The 22802-nt window shown below is 37.4% G+C and overlaps 1 protein-coding gene across 1 annotated transcript in view; it reads left to right on the forward strand.

Moving 5' to 3' along the window:
* The first annotated feature begins 16877 nt into the window (after window positions 1–16877).
* LOC306760341 (myelin protein zero-like protein 2) overlaps window positions 16878–22802 on the forward strand; it is a 28717-nt gene continuing 22792 nt past the window's right edge. The window contains exon 1 of the mRNA XM_079246152.1: window positions 16878–17081. Within this exon, the coding sequence (XP_079102278.1) occupies window positions 17030–17081 (52 nt within the window). The 5' untranslated portion in view covers window positions 16878–17029. The remainder of the gene's footprint in view (window positions 17082–22802) is intronic.

Genomic DNA, 22802 nt, shown 5'->3' on the forward strand with positions numbered 1-22802 from the left:
AGCGAACCAATCACACACACTTCCTTCTCCGTCTCAAACATGAACACACACTCACACAAACACACAATGTGAGACAGTGCGACTGCAGGTGGAGACTGGATGCTTTCACAGCCGACACGCAGCAGCGCTTCAGTTCAAGGTCTGTACTTTTATTGAACATTGACTGTGAAAAAATGTTGGTTTTTTTCATTCAGCCCACACTGTGTGTGTGTGTTTGTGTGTCCTTTTATAAACTTAGAAATATATTCTTGAATTTTTTCTTAAGTTTTTACTTTTTTTCTTATTTGTGTCTTAAATGTACTAAGCCTCCTGTCAGTGTCCTATGTAGCTGAAATAAATGAAAACAGTTTTTTTGCCATGCTGCTGTTGTGCTGGACGAGTGAAAAAGTCATGCAGCAGAAGCAGCAATCTGCAGTGAAAAGCAGAATAAAATGGTTGACGTGAGGCAGAAAATGGCATCCTTCCGGTTTGCTGTTGATTGTTCACAGCTGCTACGTTTCCTTCTGTCACCAGAACAGAGAAGACTCCATTCACAATGAAACTTCAGCTCCTGCTCCTCTGGACTCTTACAGGTAGGACACGCTCATCGAGCAATGATGTTAAAATATAAACTCCTGGATGTCTTTTCCTTTTTTTTTGTGATCAGACGTTTGTAGACTCACTTGGTCAAAGTTCTTCAGCTTCCGTCTCTAAGTGATGCACTTACCTGCACACATTTTCATGGATTACAAATTTACACTTTTTCTATAAAACACTTCAAAAGAACCAAAGTTCTTTCCACGTCTTTGCTTAAAACCACGAGTGATTTTTAAGTCATGTAAATAATATCTAGTCTGCGTAATGTCGTCTATTCATCATTAGTAAGCTGTCTATGCTACTCTGCCTCTCTTGCCTGTTTTCCTCATCACGAACCCCTCCGGTCTTCCTTTATCTTTTTTTTTTTTTTTTTTAAACTTTAACCCCTGAATGTTTGACCCCTGAGGGTCTTGAGCATCTCGGCCGCTCACCTTTAAATTTTCCAAACAACCAAAGGGCTGAATTTCCTCCTTTTATTCTGAAAACAAATTAAATCTGTCAGGTTTATTTAAAAGGCTAAATCTAATATTAATGAATATACTTTGTGTTTTCATTTTTGATGTTAATTTTTACTTCTATTTATTTTGATGACGTCCTTTTCAGTTGTTTCATGCTTGGACAATCATCGTGAAAGGTGTTGGAGGAACACGTCATGATGATAATCATTCTTATTGTTGATGCTGTTTTTGGTATTATGACATTAAATTTAGTCTTTTTTTTCTCTCCAGCAGCATTTGTCAGCTGTACCGCAGGTAAGATTGTAGCAGTAAAGTCTTCAGTTGTAGTTTCGCAGTTTATCAAGCATTCCCATTATTTGTACGCAGCAAAGACCTTAACGTTTTTAATCAAATGTTCCCTTTTCCTTCACAGACGAGAATGAAATAAAAGTGGCCGAAACTGGAAATGGAATTAAACTGTCTTGTAAGACTAGAGTTTTTAAAACTTCAGATCCAACAATCAATGGAACGGCAGAGTTATCATTAGAGTACAAAGATGAGAACTCTGGAGAGTACTATTGTGAAAACAATGAAATAAAAATCTTTGTAAAATTCAGAAGTAAGTTCCTCAGAAAAACTTTTGTCGTGTTGAACATGTTTTATTTCTGTTTTGCACTTGGATGACAAAGTTTCAGCTGAAGACCACTGCATGTGTGTGTGTGTGTGTGTGTTTATTTCCAGCATGTGACAACTGCATCGAGTTGGACATGCCTTCGTTAGCTGGTCTTGTAATAGGAGACGTGGTGGCTACACTGGCAGTCGGAGTGGCTGTGTATCTCATCGCTTCGAAAGCTCGGACCAGCCCGAACACCACCACCAAGAAAAGTAAACTCCCCCTTTATATCCATCCATCCATCCATCCATCCATCCATCCATCCATCCATTACTCTAATGAGCTATGAAAACACTCTTATGTTCTATAAGAATGCACTAACCAACATAATTAATGAAGAGAAAACAAGCTTAGGTTTTATCGCATGACACGCGATCAGATGATAAATTACTATATATATATATTATAGATATATATCTATCTATATCTATATCTATATCTATATCTATATCTATATCTATATCTATCTATCTATATATCTAGATATCTATCTATATATCTATATCTATATATATCTATATATATATATATATATATTTATATATGTAAATATATATATATATATTTATATATGTAAATATATACATATATATATGTAAATATATATATATATATATATATATATATGTAAATATATATATATATATATATATATATATATGTAAATATATATATGTAAATATATATATATATATATATATATATATATATATATACATACATATATATATATATATATATATATATATATATATATATATATATATATATATATATATATATGTATGTATGTATATACGAATCGTATTTGTCCAAAATGTTCCATTTTAATGACGCATTAGGTTTGCTGTCGTTGAAAACCATTAGTTGGTGTGAGGAAGAAACATCTGTCTGGTGATAACCACTAACATGGGAGGATGAATCAGATAATATAGAAAAGACTGATGAACCCATAATTATACCTAATTTTCAAACATCTTATTTTAGTTGCTTTGTAGTTTTTGGGAGTCGGCTTATCTTGGTGTAAAGATTGGAATTAGATTTGATGACTGGTTTGTGTTGATTTGTGTATCTTTATATACATCTGGGCAATGATTGAAATGTTCAATTCTGATTAATCACATGATGTTCTGTGAATAATCATGATTATTAGCATTGTTACACACAATATAAACAATGAATTAGTGGTATATTGCACGTTTAGTTTATTACAAAAAAAAGGTGTTGCTATATGAAGTAACTTTTAACTTGCTATATTGTAACTTTTAACACTTTGAACAAAAAACATCCCTTTAGGAGCAGTTTTACCCTTCTGACAGTAATAATAAAAATATTTCTTGAAATCTAAAGTTAAAAATTAATGTAATAAAATCATATGTTCATGACAAAGTAGGATGAAAATATATTCGTTAACAAGTCAACAGGATGAATTTGGAAGTTGTATGAAGCTGCTTTCCTACTGAACACAGAGGGAACAAACAACATCTGACTTTCAGCCTCCATTTTTCCCTTCTGGAACAGTAAAAAAGCTCAAATAAAATCTCAGCATTCATAAATTGTGAGGGAAAAATCAGTTTTTAAAAATGTTTTGCTGTACTGAAAGAGAATTTTGGGGCTGATTAGACCTTTACTGTGCAAGGATGATAAATTTACCTGGGGGAAATGTCAAATTAACAGGTCATAAATGTCAGCAGGAATATCACATCAGAAAATGAGAAGTTTCCTTTAGTTTTCAATGAAATTCCAGAAACATGACAGTTTGTGTTCAATTATTAAATTGTTTTGAAAAACAAAAACATAGACAAGATTTTAACTAATTTCAAATGAGAACAGCCTAAAAACTATTCAGTCTCATTTTAACAGTATTTAACAAATGAAAAAAACTATGCTGTTAACTCAAGCGAATACCAATTCAAACCAATTCAGCTCTTTTGGTGACGATAAATCAAAAATTTTCACCTCTTTTCACCCATAAAGGTCTTTTTTTGTACCTTTAACAAAATGTAAAATAAAAAAGTACCAACAATTTTTAGGGATATTTATAATTTATTACCAGGTGATACATCCACATTTTTATAGTGTAACCTTTGCTTTCTGGTGTCCATTAATCGGCAGATTGTGTTTCACAGGATTTTAAGTTTGTACCGTCACATGTAACATGCTGGGTTCTTATGAGTTAATTATGAAGTTTATGTACAGCAAACTTCAGGATGGAGAAGTGAGTTTGTTTTTTAAAGTAAATATCAGCTGCACGAACACAAACTGGTGGTCATTTATGTTTCAATGTGATGATCTCAACCACCGTCCAATATCAGCTTTTTTAGGACTCCAACAAAAATGAAGAAAGAATGAATTTTAGTTGCCTCCTAATGATTTAAGGGGAAGTAGAGAAAAACTGTATTGGGTATAATCCATAATATTTTTGCATTGATAATAATCCGGATCAGATTTTGCTGTTTTTAAATCGTTATAATAATAATGATCTAAACTTGTGTCATCAGGGTCGGACCGACAGCATCTGGTACAGAACGAAGTGAGAAACAGATCCGCCAACGATCATTACCAGGTAAGCTCAGTTATACAAGCAGCTCAAAATGCTTTTTAAACACCGTTTTTACAAATGATCCGTTGTCTCATTGCTCTCTTCATCCCGCCGCTTCTACCTCAGCCTCTGAGATCCAGACAGGCCCAGGGCAGAGACGAATATGATGTACTGAGAACATAGAGGTGCTCCCTGCTGAAAACACCGTCACGCCTCAGAGACCTGACTGGAAGATACTTCTGATGCCTCCATCCACATGAGAACGGAGCTCCTTCCTGGTGTTGTTTGCTCTGTATAAAACTGAACTAAAAAGATCTTTTATCCTACATTGGAATGATAAATGTGTACATGTTACCTGTTTGTTTTTTACTCAGTTTAGTGCTTTAGTCATCATATTTCTTCTTTCTTAAATATCCAGACATATTTAAAAGAAAAAATAGGTTATTTGACTATTTTCTAATGTTTCTTAAAAGTTAGATGGAGGCTTGAGATGACAGATGGTGTCTCATTAAACTCCATAATACTTTAGTTTGTAAAATTAGCCAAACCATCATCCCTCCTCCACCGTGTCTGACAGTGTTTGTAAGGCATTTTTTTACGTTATTAAGTCTTTCTGCTTGTATCTCATCTATCTTAAAGACGTTGCTCCAGAAGTCTTGTGTCATATTGCCATGTTTTTACTCGAGTGAGGCCGCTTTCTGCTGGTAATCCTGTCAATAAGCCATCCTTCTACAGTCTTTTTCTAATATTACTGTCATAAACTTTAATATTTACCATGACGACAGAGGCTGTGATGGACTGACGACCTGTCCAGGGTGTAACCTGCTTCTCGCCTGACGATTGTTGCAAAACGTTCCAGCTTCATGCAACTCTATAATGGACTAAGTGGTTCTTGAGAAACTTACTTCAGAGAAAACTGGAAAACTGTCTTGAATGTTTTCCACTTGGGAATGATGCAGAATAATGGATTTTAAATGGTTTGGCTGTAAGATCATTGTCTTTCCTCCTTTGCATCAACATCTGGATGCTTAAAACCATCAAAATGCCTTCAGACTTACTGATGCTCAGCTAATTCAGTGAATTTTAATGAGGACGCTTGGCTTATTCTCCTTATTTTCATGAAAATAATTGAAGTAAGTTTTAGTTTTTTCCAAACATACAGTAGTTTCTGTATTTTTAACTCACTTTTATGCAGTATTAAACATGAAATCATGTAAATACAGTGGTTAACTTTATTTTAAAAAATATCCTGATAAAACTAGAATTGACAAAAGGGATTAAAATTGTTTTAAAATGACTGTAAATAAGGATGGGAAGGGTGAACCAGTCTGGAAATTAAGTATATTTTTCTATGATAGTCTTTCTGACATAAAAAGTACAAAACTGTATATAAAGATAGCTTTAATAATAATAAAAAAAGATCATTTATGTGTGTGCTTTCATGCAACCTGTTTTAGCATCAATAAAGAATCTTAATCATTTGTGCACCACTGCTTGTTTTTGTCATCACTATCTATACTATAAGAAATATTTTCTAGGTAAAAATGTAGAATCACACAATAGCTGTTAAAACTAGCAGAGGTAAAGATGTTGAACCAGCAGACGAGAGTTGGGAAACTCTTCAGATCATCTATTTGCTTAATTTCTTTGATCATCATTCGTCTTTCTTTCTACGTTTGCTGGGAATAAACTACAAACCTCTTTTTGTTTCTGTGAAAAAATTAAGACTAAAGATCAAACAAGGCAGCTTAAGACAACTCAGATGAGAAACGCAACCCTGATCAACCCACACACTCTCAGATACTCACACACACACACACACACACAAGCTCATGTGAAGACTCGTCACATCTGCACACGGATGTTCGCTCACACAGGCAGCTGAGCAGATGTAGGTCTGCGTGCTGGAGCGGTTTTACTTTACACAGCCAGACTGAAGGCATTGTTTCGTACCAACCCCCAACACCCCAAAACCTCGTTGCACCTCCTTCACACAAACAAACATACAGCAGATGCAAACGCAGATAACTCGGCACCAAATGTGGGAGTGTTTCCACAAAATGCTGCACGTCTGAGCTGCTTAAAGTGTATTTGATGAATCAATCAAATAATAGTCTGCAGGAGGAAGATCAGTAAAGTCATGTTTCCTGCTTTCATTTCCATCAGCACAGCTGTACCGAGTCACTGCTGGAAACTGAAGGTCACAACAAGATATGACACAATAGTTCCACTGCATCTCCAGCAGCATGAAAATGATGGAGATGCACAAAGAAATGTGCTAAAAGTTTCGTGAGTTGTTTCCAGCAAGCCTGTTGCATGTAAGAAAGAGGCAGAATGTGGAGGATATACTGGTGGTAAATGTGTGCAGGCAGTGGGTGCTGCAGATATGACCTGTGGGTTTATGGCTGCTTCATGAATCACATATAGTTTGTATCTGCTGAACCATCTCCATATTGTTTACAAGCATACACAAGGAGAACGAGAGCAGACTTGATGGTGGTTTATTTCATTTATGAAAAGTACAAGAAGAAAAAAACACGAGTGAAATGAGAAAGCAAAAACGCTGTTAGACAAAAAGCAACTAATCTGATGAGCAAAACGCTTGTGCATCTGCATTTTTTACAGTGCAAAAAGTCCGAAATTATAAGGTGTAACAGCACACAAACTGGAAACATATCTATTTAAAATAACACATATATGATCTTTATTAATCATGCTGCTTTGAATGAGATGCTATTACTCTTTATATTAAAAGACGAGAAAACTTAAAACAACTTTTAGATATCTACAGTGTATATTAAATCTTCAAAATCCACTTTACTGACTAAACTCACAATCAGTCCTGCTTATTTAAAATCTGCCTTTTACAACCAGCGCTGTTGCATGTTTTTAGGATCTTTTATGCAAATAAAATATGTAAATCCAGTTTGTTTCATGTCATGTCATGTTGACACTGTCCGCTCTGTTCTTGTATTTCTTGCTTTGCAATATTATAGTATGGTAACATGATGCAATAACAGCTTACTCAATGACTTTTAATATTACAATGTAAAATGATGCTAATTACCTAAAATGAACACAAATGATGTGCAAAATGCCCCTAAAGTGGCATGCAGGATATAATTGATGCTGTAATATCATATAACTAAAAGAAAATGAATAAATGAGAGTAACAAAGGCAGAGTTTATGGCAGAACTGCTGTTGTGGACGGCATTAAACTAAACTGGTGTCCAAACACATTTTCATTAAAACATGGCGTCTATATTTCTGTCCCAGTCTCTGATGGATCGTCAGTATCATGCAGATAAAAACCACATTAAAATCTTTTGTCAAAGTTACTTCCTGGTTACCTTTGTTTTTGTTTATTTAATTAATTCCGATCATAATGCCGCTTCCCTTCACTGGAAGCAACAATTTAATCAGAGTTCTCATTAAACCTTCACTGCAGTGAACGCCCGCTGCTCACTGGCATCCTGGAAATGGCAATTTCTAATCATTTTTAAGCTGTTGCCTGTTTTAGTTTTTACCTGCATCAAGGTAGAAGACATGAACTCACAACATTGTCAAGAGATTTTGATGAAATTTTCAGGAAATCTAAGATGTAATCAGGAACAAGTAGTTTGATTTTCACTGGCTGGAAAGCTCTAAAGGCTTAGTGGAGGTCTGCGCTCTCTGAGTGCTTCTAGTTTGTACAGGTTTTTCAGGCTGGTTTCAGTGCAGAGTTTGGGAGAGTTAGTTTGATCCACAGCACAAAATAGTTAACAATATGACACAGGAATGTTAAAATACGCTTCTGGGTTGTAAAACCATCAGAGACCTTTTATCGGTGTCAAACGATTGAAGTTCTCATGATGCAACACTGTTGCACATGAAATATTACACAAATATAAGTTTGAAACATATAAGTAGGTAGTTTGCAATCTATTCATACTAAGACTGTCTAAATACTTCAGTATTTTGTACTTAGTTATGCTGATTGGTGGTTTTTAGGTAAAATATGTAGTTATACTTAACAGCACAATATACAGTATAAAATACATCTGACTGCAATGTCTGATAATGATAATGTACTATGTTTTAGGTACTGTATGTTGGTAAATGTACTTGTTACATACTTTGATTAGGCGTCCAGGTTTTCTGAGCTGCTCATGGGGGAAACTAAGAATATAAAACCAATATCAGAACAGACTATCAGTTCGGATTTTCAGACAAACTAATGTCTTTCAGATACAATGAAAATTTGCAAATGAAATGCTGTTCAGTTACAGTGGTGGATCATAGCATCTGAAAAAATGAAGAATTGTACCAGAAGTAGAGGAGAAAACTGGTAATTTTGTCTTTTGTGTGCATAAACTACAAAAACTGTGTGTTTCCATCCTGCTGGGTGCATGGTTGAGGGTGACGGCCGTCATTTGTGAACGTTTTCCTTCATCGAAGTTGCTCCTATACCATCGATGAGACCTTTAGGTGATGTGTGTTCATCCCATCCTGTTCACCACAGCAGAGTAAGTGTCCATCGCTCGAGTGCGAGGGTTCAGCGTCTGAGAGAGAACAAGCCAAACAATTTATGTTAAAATGCTGCCATCACCGTGCACCTTCACATGCTAAGCAACAGATGAAAGAAGATGGCAGCTAGCCATCTTCTACACACACAAGACAAATGTTACACTGCACCCGCTAACACAAAACTATGTTGCAAAAACAATTAAATGTATACTATAGGAGAAAATACTATCTAGAAAGTACAATAATGATAATGAGAATTATAATTTTTTTAAAACCTTTTTCAGTTAAAGGCAGCATAAACCAAGATAATTCCTGTTTTCACACATTTTCTTGATTTCTTTTGTAGTAAAACATCCAATTGTGCATTCAGGAATGCAAAAACCTCAATCAATGCGAGAGTTTTAAGGCAGTTTGTGCAGAAATGAGATGTGAAAAAACGTAATCCTGCTTCATGTATTTATTTATTTTTTACAAAAGACTTAATATTTTAAAAGGAAAAATAAATGCAAGTCCTGCAGTTTGGCAACAAATTCTAGATAAAAATAAACTGATATGTCAGTGATGAATCAACATCTGCCAATCTGCAGTGTATTGACTGCAACTGGACCACCAGCTAAACTATGTCAACGCCAACTGGAGGAAGTTTAATTATTTAGCAGAGGGTCTTGTTTTATCACATTATACTTAAAGCTGATGATATTTATTCAATTCAGTGTGGAAACGAACACATAATCGTTTATACTGAAAAGTCATAAAATCTACAATAGCTTAACAGGCTCTAAGTTTTTAAAAAAAAATAGTTTTATTAATCATACTTAAAATGTTTTTATTATGTTGATTTAGGGATAAAATGTTTGGTATTTACATCAAAGGATTGTTCAACAGAATATTATTTTATGTCTGATATATATATATATATATATATATATATATATATATATATATATATATATATATATATATATATATATATATATATATATATATATATATATATATATGTGTATTAGCTGAATGGATAATTCTAATATTGGTGCCTCTCAAATTAAAATCTGTAAAACGCTAAATATCTTTAAATATTACAAATGATCCTGTTTGTTATTTCAGTATGTGAATAGTGTGAGCCTGAGTTAAACATCTGTGATCTTGGATCCGTCAGGTGGTTCTTCATCTAGAACTGTCATTAATCAATATCAGATTAAAACACACAGGGGTGCATGAGAGTTACTTTCTTAAAAGTCTCTGAGATTGACCCCATGTGGGGTGGATCATCACGACGTGGAAATATGTCCAGACCCAATGAGGCCCATCGCAGCCCTACGGGTTTCAGTGTATCCCTGCTTCAACATGCCTGACACAAATCAAATGGATCCAACAGCCAATGAAGTTCTGCACAATGACTCATTAATTTGAGTCTAATGTGGCGTTGCAGGGATATGTTGACAACCTGCGGGGCTGTGGCCCTCGGGGCACCGAGCTGAACAGCCCTGCTGTAGTTTCATCGGTAAATCTTTTAAAATATTTTTTATTTCTTCTGTTTAATGAGGTAAACAAAGGTTGTTGGGGCAGCTGTAGCTCAGCAGGAAAAGTGTTGGGACGCTAACTAAAAGGTCAGAGGGTCAAGCCCATCTGTGTCCTGTCCATTTATCATCTGGAGCGGGGTCCCCATCTCCAGTCTTTAAAAGCTACCATCCTGCAGGTTATCAGTGTTTCCCTGCTCCAACACACCTCACTCAAATTATTGAACCATTGTGCAGAACACGGTGGGCCATTGGAACCATTTAATTCAACTCAGGTGTTTTGGAGCAGGAATACTGTAAAAACCTGCTGGTTTGTGACCCTCGTTGGTTTGATCAGAGATCTCCAATGGTAGCTGTTAACATTTTTATTCCTCTGTCAAAATCGTTCCACAAACTGACTCCCTTCACTGAGACACGTCGCTCCTTTAATGTGGTTCTAAAATCCTTTTTTGGAGTCTATGGACCTCGACCGTCCAGCAGGTTTTTCATGGCTGTGTCCAAATTTCCACACTATTCCCAGCAGAGTACCCTGTACAGTGGTCAGGCCATTTTCTAGTGCTTCCGAATGTCCAGAGAGAAAAAAAAGCAGTGCTCTCAAAATTACCCACAATGCATCTTGAAAAGTGGTGAGCATCAACGGTCACTAGACAGGTCAATGTAGACCACAATGCATTGCAGCAGGAGCTTAAAGTGTTGCAAATTACACAAACATCAAAGCAGTTAAACGATAATAATTGATGACCCCTGACCTCGACCCTCATGCACAACATGTTTAAAACTCAGAGATTAATGTAGAAATGTTTATCAAGATGTCTCATGCTGCTTTCAAAGACATCTTGTCCAGATATGTCCACATAGCATTCACCGGTCTGACTATAAATCCAGACGTTACTGAGGTAGAGGATCGGGTGAGTGCTGGACTGGACTGCCTGGAGGAGTCCTAAACTACCACAGTAACAATGGGACAAAATGGAACCAGAGAAGCTTCACTGTGTCATTCTTGATAAGGAATGTCCTTTAAAGTTTGGTGAAAAGGACTAGCAACATAACAAAGTGTGAAAAACTGTTTCCGTATCTTTAGCTGGGATGTGCAGGCCCAAAGTGCAGACCTGGATGTACATTAAAACCTGTTTCACACTTTCTGCAATGACATCAAAGTCAAAGCAAACTGAAAAATCACTGCATTAAATATAACAAAGCATTAAACTGATTAAAATGTATTTTCTTTGTCTTTTTGACCGCTGCCTTCATTTGATGTGAAACAGTCACGTTTATTATCTCATCAATCTGTTGTTACAAAACCTTATTTTCATTCTGCGGAACTGGATGGTTTAGTTTCCAGACAAGAGGGAGATCACTAATGTGTTCATCTGGAGTCCTCCGGGATGGGAGGATGAGATGACGACAAAATGAAACAGAGGACATACCTCGTAGTCACGAGATGGGACGGTCGGACCTCGGCTTCCGGATGGAAGAGGCGCTGCATGATGAGGACACAATGAGTGTTATCAACGTTTATCCAGACTAAAATATGTGCAAAAACATCAGTCCAAGAGACAGAAGTTACTGAGACTCAGAAATTCTTACGTTTGGAGGAGTGAGTGGATCCATCTGAGTTTCCCTTCTTGGTGCACTTGAATATCAACATCATCACAACTGCTGTCCCGATCACGTCCGCAATGATGACCAGCATGAAGTAAAGAGCTTCCAGTTCGAAGCAGTTCTCACACACTGGGGGGGCAAAGTTCACCAAGTGTCAGCTTAATGGCTAACACATGAAACAAAGGAAAACTAAGTCTGTACTCACCGCTTCCTTTTACGTAGAAGTGATATGTCGTTTCACTGCCGCTTTCTCCATATTTACATTTGGATTTGAAAGACTGCTTATACTCAGTTTGATATGTTGAGAATTTTCCATCCTCTGAGGATACCGCCTTATCGTTTACTTCCCAGGTCCCAGCTTCCGGACAGGTCAGTGTGACGGTATTTCTCCAGAAATCTACTTTTCCTGGAACTAAACAGACAGATAACAAGTATTTTTCATGAAACATGATTGAATAAATCATTTCACACAGACGCCTTCTTTACTTCTCAGAGAAATGAGGAAACACTTCAAGCAGAGCCGAGTGCGGTTTAAGTCTTTTTTTTTGGTTCATGTAGTTTTATATTAATATAACTTTCTCACTTTCAACCCTATCGCAATAATTTTATTTGTTTATATGAAAACAAACATTTGCATCAACAATCTGTAAAAGATAATAAATGTGAATAAAATGTGCGGATACAGCAGAGAAGAACAAAGCGTTTGGAAGATGAAGCAGCAGGAAAGAAATGTCAGAACAGGAAACAGATGAAATGTAATTAAAAATGTCATTAAATATCATGTTAGCTGACAGAATATACATTTTCTAAAATAAAAAAGAAAGAGGAATAAAACATTTTTAATTACCATCTTGAGTTTTCACGGTGGACGCCAGCATGAGGAGGATGACGAGCGCGGCCTGAAGACACATTTCTCAACACAAACTTCTTGCTTCTTTTTACACTTTGGATGTAATTTGTGATGGTTTTAATTTATGAATCTGGCTGCTCAGAGTCTCAGAGTCAACCTGCCGCTTCTCCTTCTGACTCCGTCTCACTAACACACACACACACACACACACTGAACCCCACAGGAAGTGTGTGTGTGTGTTTTTTTTAAAAAGATGAATTCACAGTTGAACCTCAAAACAAAGTCAAACTGAAGTGTGGTGAATGAAAGACTCCTGTTTGCTTCCTGATTGGTAAGAAGCAGCTCCAGCACAGATTAAACGGAACATCAGTGTCAATATTTCATCATCTGGTCTTAAACACACACCAAGCTGCATACATGTCTGCTTTTCCTGCAACACACTCTCAGTGGTGGATTATTGATGTAAAAACAATGTAGAAATGTTCTGATTAAACTTGTTTGAGTTGTTTTACACGATTCATCTACTTTGAATCTTACAGTGTGTGATGTGTGGATCAATAACTGATCACCATCATGCAGGATCCTGACCGGACAGATGGGACTACTGTGAACACAGCATTGAGTTTAATAAAATATTCTTTCAGTGTGAAAATTTGTCACTAAATAACCTGTTAAAACACTTTTATTCATCAACATATTAAAATACGTCATAATTTGTGGATTATTTGTCATTCATAAACTATTAATGCAACATTTGGATTGTAAGATTATTGAAAATCCTTCTGCATGAGGTGTTTTTCTTTTAGAGGCATGAAAAAAACACAGTATGGAAATCATCTGGTTGTCAGGTCTGACAAACTGATACAAACTCAGATGAAGGAAAGTATGTTACATGTTACACCATGCCTGCATTTATTTAACAGAAGTCAAGGGAAACTGCAGAAGCAGTGTGTGAAAAGCAAAGTATTTCCATCGTTCAGCAGCTTGTAAAGCCGATCAGAAATCATTTGAAGTAACTATTTTTCTGTGACGTGTGGAAGATCATTAAGATTTACCAACGTTCATTTGATCAGTTTGCTGTCTGGACTTTGACGTGATCTTTGCAACATCTTCGTCTGTTTGGGATCATTTTACTGCAAAATCCAAATATAGGACAAACTTTAGCTCTCAGACAAATGTTCTTGTGTTTGTCTAAAAGAACAGACATGAACTTTGGTATCTGAGATGCTAACAGATGTAGCTCTTGTTTTTGTTCTTAACTTTTGCAGGTTCTTTGAGCATTGCATGGTCTGACTTAGAGCTGAACCTGTTGAAACTTGTAGTGCTGAATGTTTTCCATTTGTAAATAAAAGAATTAAAGTTTGCAGTTTTCCTCTTCGGCCATATTTGTCATGTTTCTACTGCCAAATAATAAAACCAGAGATAAAGGCACGAGTATGATGAATTAAATGTATCAGCTAGGTTGATATATTGATTCTAAGAAAAGGTTCTTTTAGTGATTGATCATATCTGTAACTGTAGACATCAACAGATGCTACTAAGGTGGTTTAGATCAGGTCTTCAACAGTTTCCCATTCAAGTTTGAAGTCAAACATTTTATTTTAGGACTTTTTCATTGACAGATATAATTTCAGATCACTCTGTATTGATCCCATGGGGTGAACAGCTCTGATCCCTCATGTCTCGTGGCAACCTGAGCCACTCAGATAAGATTAATTAAGCTGATTGAAAACTGAGTCTTGTATCGCTTTCAGAGGATGGCTGAACAGCTGCTGGTTGTTTTACTGATTTACTCTAATTCCAAGTTAATCATTTTACATCAAAGCTGAGTTTGGGTTTAAAAGGAGACACAAAAAGGCTCTAAACTGAAAATATGACAAATCTCTGGCTTGTGTAAGACGTGAACAATGGAAAATATGAGAATTTAAGCACACAGTTCAATGGTTGTAAATTCATTTGTCATTAAGGAGCCTCATACTATTGGTTGGATTTAATCCTTATCTTCAATTAAACATGTTTCTGGTCAGTAAAAATAAATTGTTTTTATTTGTTTTTCATAATGTTTTGACTGGAATTAGAGATGGTGCACAACGAAGTGCAGTCCTGCCCCCCAGTGGTCCAACCAAATACAACTACCATTCATGGAAAATAAACATCTGTTTTCTGCTGTAAAGACACTCCAGTCAGCTAAAATGCCCTGAATTTAATCAGTAATGTCATTTTAGGAGTCAAGTGTGTCGTTGTTGGACAATTATACAATATATTTCACACAACCTGACATAAAATAATATAAACAATGTGATTGCCAAAATTAGTCACTGAGATGTGATCAGGGCCGTTTCTAGCCCGAGGCAAGATGCTGTTTGGGGGCCTCTAGTTTACCAAACTATGATAAAGAAATTCCCAACCCTTTAGATCGGGGGTGTCAAACTCCAGTCGTCGAGGGCCGGTATCCTGCAGGTTTTTGTTTTTTCCTTCGACCACCACAGCTGATTCAAATCAAATGGATCCAGCAGCTTCTTGTCAACCTGTTTAGGAATTTTGGTCAGGTATGTTGGAGCAGGGAGACAACAAAAACCTGTAGGATATGACCCTCAAGGACTGGAGTTTGACACCTGTGCTTTAGATGGTCTACTGAGGTGCCACCATCTATTACACTTCTTGGGCAAAACAGGTAAGTGTAAATGTAAATATCTTTAAGTTGAGCCACTCAGCAAGTTAAACTGTTAAAAAAAACAAACAAACAAACAAAAAAAAAAACCCCAACACTATTATACAAGGAAGGAGTTGTCTATATTATATCAATAAACAGAAAATATTAAGTATTTATTTAATTATTTTTGACTTTGAATGAGAAAATCCAACATACCAACACTTAAAGCAATGCTAAATGACCTTGGTCTTACTCTTATCAGCATAAAACCTAATAACACACATTATTCACATTAACAGTTACAGTGTATAATCTTCAAAGTATCTGCTTCCTGGCTTTTTTATTTGCAAAGTTATCAATGATGTCTTCATATGACAGCTGTTCAGGGTGTCATATGAAAGACAATGCCATGGACCCCACCACTTGATCGCAAATTTTAGATTTTTGTTTTTGCTTCAAGCTGATAAAAAACAACAACTTTTCATTGGAATAATAAAGATCTAGGGTTGTGTTTAACCCTTTATGGAGCAAGTGACTATTTTTGATCACTTTGTTTTCTTTCATATTCAGCATGAAACTATATTTTTTGTACATGTAACAACAGAATGGAGGTCTTGGTTCATACTAGAAGGACAATTTTACATTAAAATTTCTAATTTGAAGGTATTTCATTGACTGTCCTATAAAGGGTTAAATCACAGTGCATACATCTAACTAGGTTATTTTAATATAAATAATTTTTTATCAGTTTATATTACAACCTTTGAAATTAAAAAAAAAAAAGATTTTCAATGAAGGTTGAATGATTTTCTTTGATTGTTTGTGCATCTTTTGGAGCCCCTATCAAGTCGTGGGGCCCTTAGAAACTTCCTAACTCTAAGCCCATAAGGTAAAATACTGTTTAAAAAAATGTTGCGTTGTTTTTTCTTATTATTTCATGCATGAAAGGCTTAATGAACTTTTAGTTTATGTATTTACTTTTCACTGTTATTTTTAATGTCCATGCAATGAGGCTTGACGTTCATAAAAGTGTCTCACATGGATTTGATTTAGAACTTGCTGTGTTTGTTTTTTTCCCCCCATTTCTGTGCAACAAAACTATAGATAATTTACAGATCTACATATAAGTATCAGTCATGTTTTTGCGCCATATTTGCATGACAAACTGACAGCATGTCATTATGGGAGTCCCACCACTTATTTTGTTCCACTTAAAGCACTGTTCTGCAATTAGTTTTACTCATATTAAGTGATAAAAAGCAGTCTTTATATAGAGCCTAAACTGGCCAGCGCATCCTGACATGCGCAGCAAGCCTCAGAAAAGCGCACAGGTAGCGGAACAGGTTGGATAACCCCGAAAGAATTCGCCGGCTATGGGTTCAACCCGCAGATATCTGACAAGGTGAGATGAGAAGGCGGCGAGGAAAGCGGAGGACTTTGTTACTCCGCCTGAAATTTGTGGTGGGAGGGTGCTGGAGGCAAACGTAAAGGAGCAGCGGCCAGTTGGGACACATCTTTGGAGAAGAAAGGCGGAAAGAGGGACTCGCAGTGAGTTTTTGTTCCCGTTCTTCTTCCAAGAGGGAACCTACAGATTTACCGTGTCTGTCGGTAAAAGAGTGTGAGTGTGTTTCCTTACAGCCGCTCTGGTGCGTAGCTGAAAGTTTCTCCAATGTGCGCAAAGCTCTACTTTCTCACCGTCCTGTCTGGACTGGCAACTTCAGGTGAGACCCCCCCTCATTTTTATGATTATGTGGTCTGCTTTCTAACATTTATTGCGATTGTGTCTCCAAGTTATTGTTCTTTTGGTAAGTTTAGATATAAAAGTAAACGCGCCTTGATCCACCTGAAGTTCAGCGTCTCAGGAGGGATCTCATACATAACAGGATGATCATTACAGTGAGAGATGCCACCAATATCTAAGGTTCAGAGTAAAGAGGAAACACTGATTGCATGTCCATTTACGAGAGCTCTGCTGGGGACCCTTAACCTCCATCCCCGCGCGCCGTCTCGTGCGTCATCGGGAAATGGAGAACTTGGCACCGTGGCACCGGGTGGGTCGTTTAAGAATTCCTGTAAAACAGCCAAAGTGGGAGCCATTTCTGAGCAGCTAACGACTTTACAGACGCTGGTTTGGTCATTGTCTTTGTGGGCTCGTGGAGCCTCCTTTCCTGCCCATTAATGTCCATCCGCGCTCGTGTTGTGGGAGACTGCGAAATGGCCAACGGGACGCAGATAAAGTCCACCTGCTTCCCGTTCGCAGGGGGTCCAGGAAATGTCAGCTAGATCATAACAAATAGTCAAATAAACATGGAGACAAAGTGTACCAACGGAGCATGCGCCTGTGAAGACTGATCACTTCTGAAATAAATGCTGTCATGGCGCTACTTATGGAGCATGTTTTAATAGCATCAATTGGAGTATCAATGGCAATTCATTCAGTAGACGCCAGGTTGTTTAACCTTGAAGTAATCTCTATCCATCCCGGATAAGTGGATTATATTGATTGAACATTTCCATCCACTGCCAGGAGACAAGCTGCTTATGTTTCCAGGCGCATCAGCCATAACACATCCAGACTGAGCAGACTGAACAGGCTAATATTTGGGGATTGATCATTAAAATAACAAGGGAGACATGAAGAGGAACATGTTGGGGCTGAGCTGTCCTCTTGTCTTTGGATTTATTGCACCGATAGAACAGCAAGATGTGATAAACTGGGAAGGAGACTCATATAAAAGTGCAAACTTGTGCAACAACACTAATATTTTTTCTCTCTTAAACATCCCTGCTTACATCATTCTGATAAACTGACATAAAAGCATCTGCCTGCTGTTTTGACACAGTTAAAAAAAGACATTTGGTTTTTATTTGGTATTACAATTGCTTCACTCACGCCACTGTTTTGCATATTATCACAAAGCGGTGTTTCAGCTGTAAACTCATTACTGTCGACGACCACCAGTCTTTTTAATCCACACTGTTTGCTTTTGGGTACATTTGGGAGCTATTTTTTTTTTCTTTCAAGTTGTCTGAGTGAAATAACTTATCAGATATCCCATTTCCTCCAAGCAAACCAGGAATTAACCGTTCTTTTAGAAGCAGGACTGCCACCATATCTTATTTTCAGCTTTAGATTTTAATGACTAAAAGTCTTTTTTTAAACAGAATTGTCAGAGAAAACTATAAGAAGGATATTTTTTTCTATTAAATTTAATTAAATAATACTTAAAGCAGGATGTGTGACTTTGAAATTCAGCAAAAACTAATCATATTTCAGTAATGTTACATTTTATCAGCTGAGATTTCAAATGTGTCAGTATTTCTTTAAATACACCCGCTTTTATTGGAGGAATCTCAGCCTTGAATGAAATTTTCTCTGCAAACTGAGTCATAAAATATCTAATAACTGTCTTTTTCTGTATCTAATAGTGACAGTATTTCATTTGGAGAACTGGAAACTTTTCATCCAGTTTCCATGGTTATTCCACAGCCGGCTGTATCTCTGCTGCTCCGGTCCTTGTCCCGTGAAGCTTTGGTAAAAAAACACTTCCTGCTGTTTGATGTTGATTTTCTACTCTACACTCATTTAGCGGACGCTTTTATCCAAAGCGACTTACACACACACTCATATCCCGATAGCGTAGCGTCGTCATATCCTGCAGTAGCGTCGCCAGATCGCCACAACTTACATTAGATTTAAACCTAATGCAGGAAAATACAGAACAGACTGGTGCTGATTGGCTGCCAGCATTGTGTGAACTCGTTCGGCCTGAATTTATCTCCGACTGGCAGGTTGCGATGGAAAAGTCCCGTGCTGCAGGTTTAAGAAATGAACAAACAATGCTGTATCTTTTTCCAAGACTATGTTGATCAGTTTTCAAAGTTTAAACCAGATTAGTTCTTAAATCTCTTCGTCACGTAATCAAAAGTCTTTATTAAACATTTCCATCCCTTTCTGTTGACACTGACAATGTCTGAGTCCTTTCTGTGCTTTACTTTAAGTCTTCCAGTCTTCCTGTAACATGTTCTTCCTCAGTCAGAAGCATGTTGACATGCACCAGCTTGCCCAGACTTACAGGTTTCACTCACTCACTCACACACAAACATGTGAACAAATGGCTGCAGCTTATCACACACACACACACACACACACACATACAGAACGCCTGTTAAAGCTTCAGTGGAGTTTACAGTTCAGCAACAGCTTCTGGAGTCTGTTTACCGGAACATAACGGTTAGCTCTGCCACACTGTCTCTAATCTCGCTACAATAACAAGTGCACACAAGAAAACACGGCTGTGATTTTTTTGACATGCCGTATTGTGTCGCCATGCTTGGAGGGACGCCTCGGCTTTGTGTGGAGTTGATGGAACAGCCTTGAGGGCGTGTTGAGTCAACAGTGACGTTCTCATGTACAAGGAAACACCAATCTAAAACAAAGAGATCTTAGTCAGCGCACATCTGCAAAGTGCTTTAAGCATGAGACTGCGCTCCGTTGGAAATATAAAGAGGGGGCCTGAAATCTATTTATCGCCTTTTCTTTTGGCTGGTTGGCAAATTTTTTGACTTCCAGTAAACATCTGAAGCTACTGGTTCCAGTGAAACCAGCCAGATAGTTTTTTTCTAATTTACAGAAAACCACAATAGATTTTATCACCACTTGCCAGACGTTTTATGGTTTGGGAGTCGATGCCGAGCGGTTGAACTTGTCCGAGCAAGGATGTCAGAATTTCCTTTCTTTGTTTAACGTGCCTGCAAACTGCAGTCTGTAAGCACTCCAGCATATCCAACTATTGTTATTTAAATACAGGATCTGAAACACCTATTTATATGCTTTTGTCTAGAAATGATGTGATAGTTCAAACCCAGACCAGAGTTTGGCCATTTCTTTGCTCTTTGGCACCCTCTTAGTGTTAAGTTGGAACATCAGCATCTTAAAATCCATCTATGAGCCATGCACACGACACATGAATGTATTAACATGAGGAAGACGGCGGGAACTAAAAGAAACTGGCTTTACAGCAATAATTAAAAAACAGGCAGTCCTTGGTTTACAAACGAGTTCCATTCCTACGCCACGGTGTGGCCTGAAATTACGCGTAAGTCAGATTTGTTTCCTTAAATACCCCCTTAATCACCTAATAACTATCTAAATACAAGTATTTTACATCATATTAATGGAAAATCAGAGTCAATTCCCTCGAAGCACAAGCAGACACAAGTGGCTTTCTTGCTACTGGTTTATTTGTAGCCGTCTCCACAAATGGCACCGTGAAAACGGAACAAAAATATTAAAGAAATAATAAACACAGTGTCAATTTGACATATAAACAACATGCACAGCCAGTAAATAAAGTTTTACTTAAGTAAAATATAAGCAAACAAACAAACACCTCGCTGGCTGCATGCTCCTTGCAAGCGAACTATTCAGTCCTTCAGAAATGTCCCAGTCCAAATCTTTCACCCTGCAGCATCTGGAAAATAGAATAAATATACACGCACTGAGGCATTGTCTCAGCCTCCGTGTCATAAAAGCTTATGCAGAACCTCGTAACTTTGAAATTTAAAAATAAATTTTTATTTACATTTGTTTAATGAGTGTTGTAAAGTAGAAAATAATGTAAGACGAGAAGCGCGTAAGCCGAGGACTGCCTGTATTATGTAACGCATGTTGGTTCAGGTGTACTTTTTGAGCAGGACTTATCATTGATGCCAAGTTAAAAAATAATGTGGAATAATATCTGAACTGAAACTTTATCAAGTACTTTTTTATATACATGCATGTGATCTGTCGTGATGAGGGAGCTGAGCCAAAAAGGCGAAGCTCACGCTTCCAATTTATCGGCTGATCTATGTTCCTACCCTCATCTATGATCACGAGCTGGGCAGTGACTGAAGAGTGAGATTGCGTATACAAGTGACACTGAAACGAGTTTTCTCCACGGGGTCTGAGGGACTCAAAGTAAAGCCGCTGCTTCTCTGCATTGAGAGGAGTCAGATGAGGAGGCTCAGGCGTCTGGTTAGGATGCCTCCCTGGTGAGGAGTTCTGGGCACATCCAACCTTTGCCTGTCTTGTCAGAAATGTGACAAACTGGTTAAAGGATGGGAACTGATTGCTCTCTTCTTTTATTTCTACAACCTTGAGGTTCCAGCTTGCTATTAACCAATCTGGCTACTTCGAAAGGATTTTTCTGTTTTCATTACAGGCTCACAACTACGGAGAAAATCAACAAATTCTCTAAGCTCAAAATTGTCTTTAGATCCCATCTTTGGCCATGCTCGAAGCTTGTATCTGTAGGATTTTGCTATCACAAATGGGTTTCCGTACCTTTCCTCCAAGATTTTCCATGCAGCTACGTAGGCAGACTCAGTTCCAAGGAGGATATCGCCATCAATTGCTTTCTTGGCTTGCCCACCAATATATCTGCGGAGGTAGTAAATCTTCTCCTTATCTTGAATGTTCTTCTGATCAACCAGTGTTTCAAAGGAAAATTTCCAGTCATTATATTTAAGCGGATCCCCACTGAATACTGAAGGTTCAGGTATAGGAATTCTGTTGGCACTTAAAGCACCTGCTAACACTGTCGTACTTTCATTTGCGGAGGTGGGCACAGCCGGAGATGCAGTGGAAATATCCTGAAGTAGAGGATTTGTAGGAATGGAAACTTTGGTTTTGGCTAAGGTGTCATGCTCTATTTTGTCTCTCTGCTCTCAAGATCATCTTCTATCATTTGCATATTTCTATCTGCCTATACACTTCCATCCTTGCTCGTGCGGCATTAAGACCTTTTACAGCTTCCAAATGCTGTATCTTTCTCCGTTTTTCCTCCAGGGTTCTTTGTAGAGTTGCGTGCTCCTCTTCAAGCTTCTTCCTCTTCTCTCTTTAACCTTAGTTTCACTTCCTCTGCTTCCCGTTCTAAATGATGCTTTATGACTGTGGCTTCTTGGTCTGCAATTTTTCTTTTAACCTCAGCTTCTAACTGCTGTATTTTCAATTCTTTTTTCTCTTGTTCTTCTAATACTTTTAGCACAGCTTGGCTTGCAGAAACATCAGCAGCAGCTTCTTGTCGCCTCTCAGAAGACCTGCTCAAATGTTCTGAAAGTCCCTTCAGTGCAGAAGAACTTAAACTTGATTCAGAGGTACTAGAATCAAAGACAGACCCTGCTTCTGGCCACTCTTGGTCACCCTTTTTTTGGAATCTTCCATTTCAATCCTTCTGAAGCTCTAGATACAATGAACTTGGAAATCTCCGCACACAGATCCACCTTTCGACAAGTTTCCTGAGTTGATATTTCCCGTAATTCATCATAAGCTTTCTGGACATCAGCACATCCCACTGTGAGAATACGAGTGCAGCGTTACCTTTGGTGGGGATGGGGATATATTATTCCAATGTTTATGCTCATTTGACCAAAGAGCAAATCAGATTTCCATCTCGATC

The sequence above is a fragment of the Telmatherina bonti genome, assembly GCF_933228915.1.
Source record: "Telmatherina bonti genome assembly, chromosome: 9".
NCBI lineage: Eukaryota > Metazoa > Chordata > Actinopteri > Atheriniformes > Telmatherinidae > Telmatherina > Telmatherina bonti.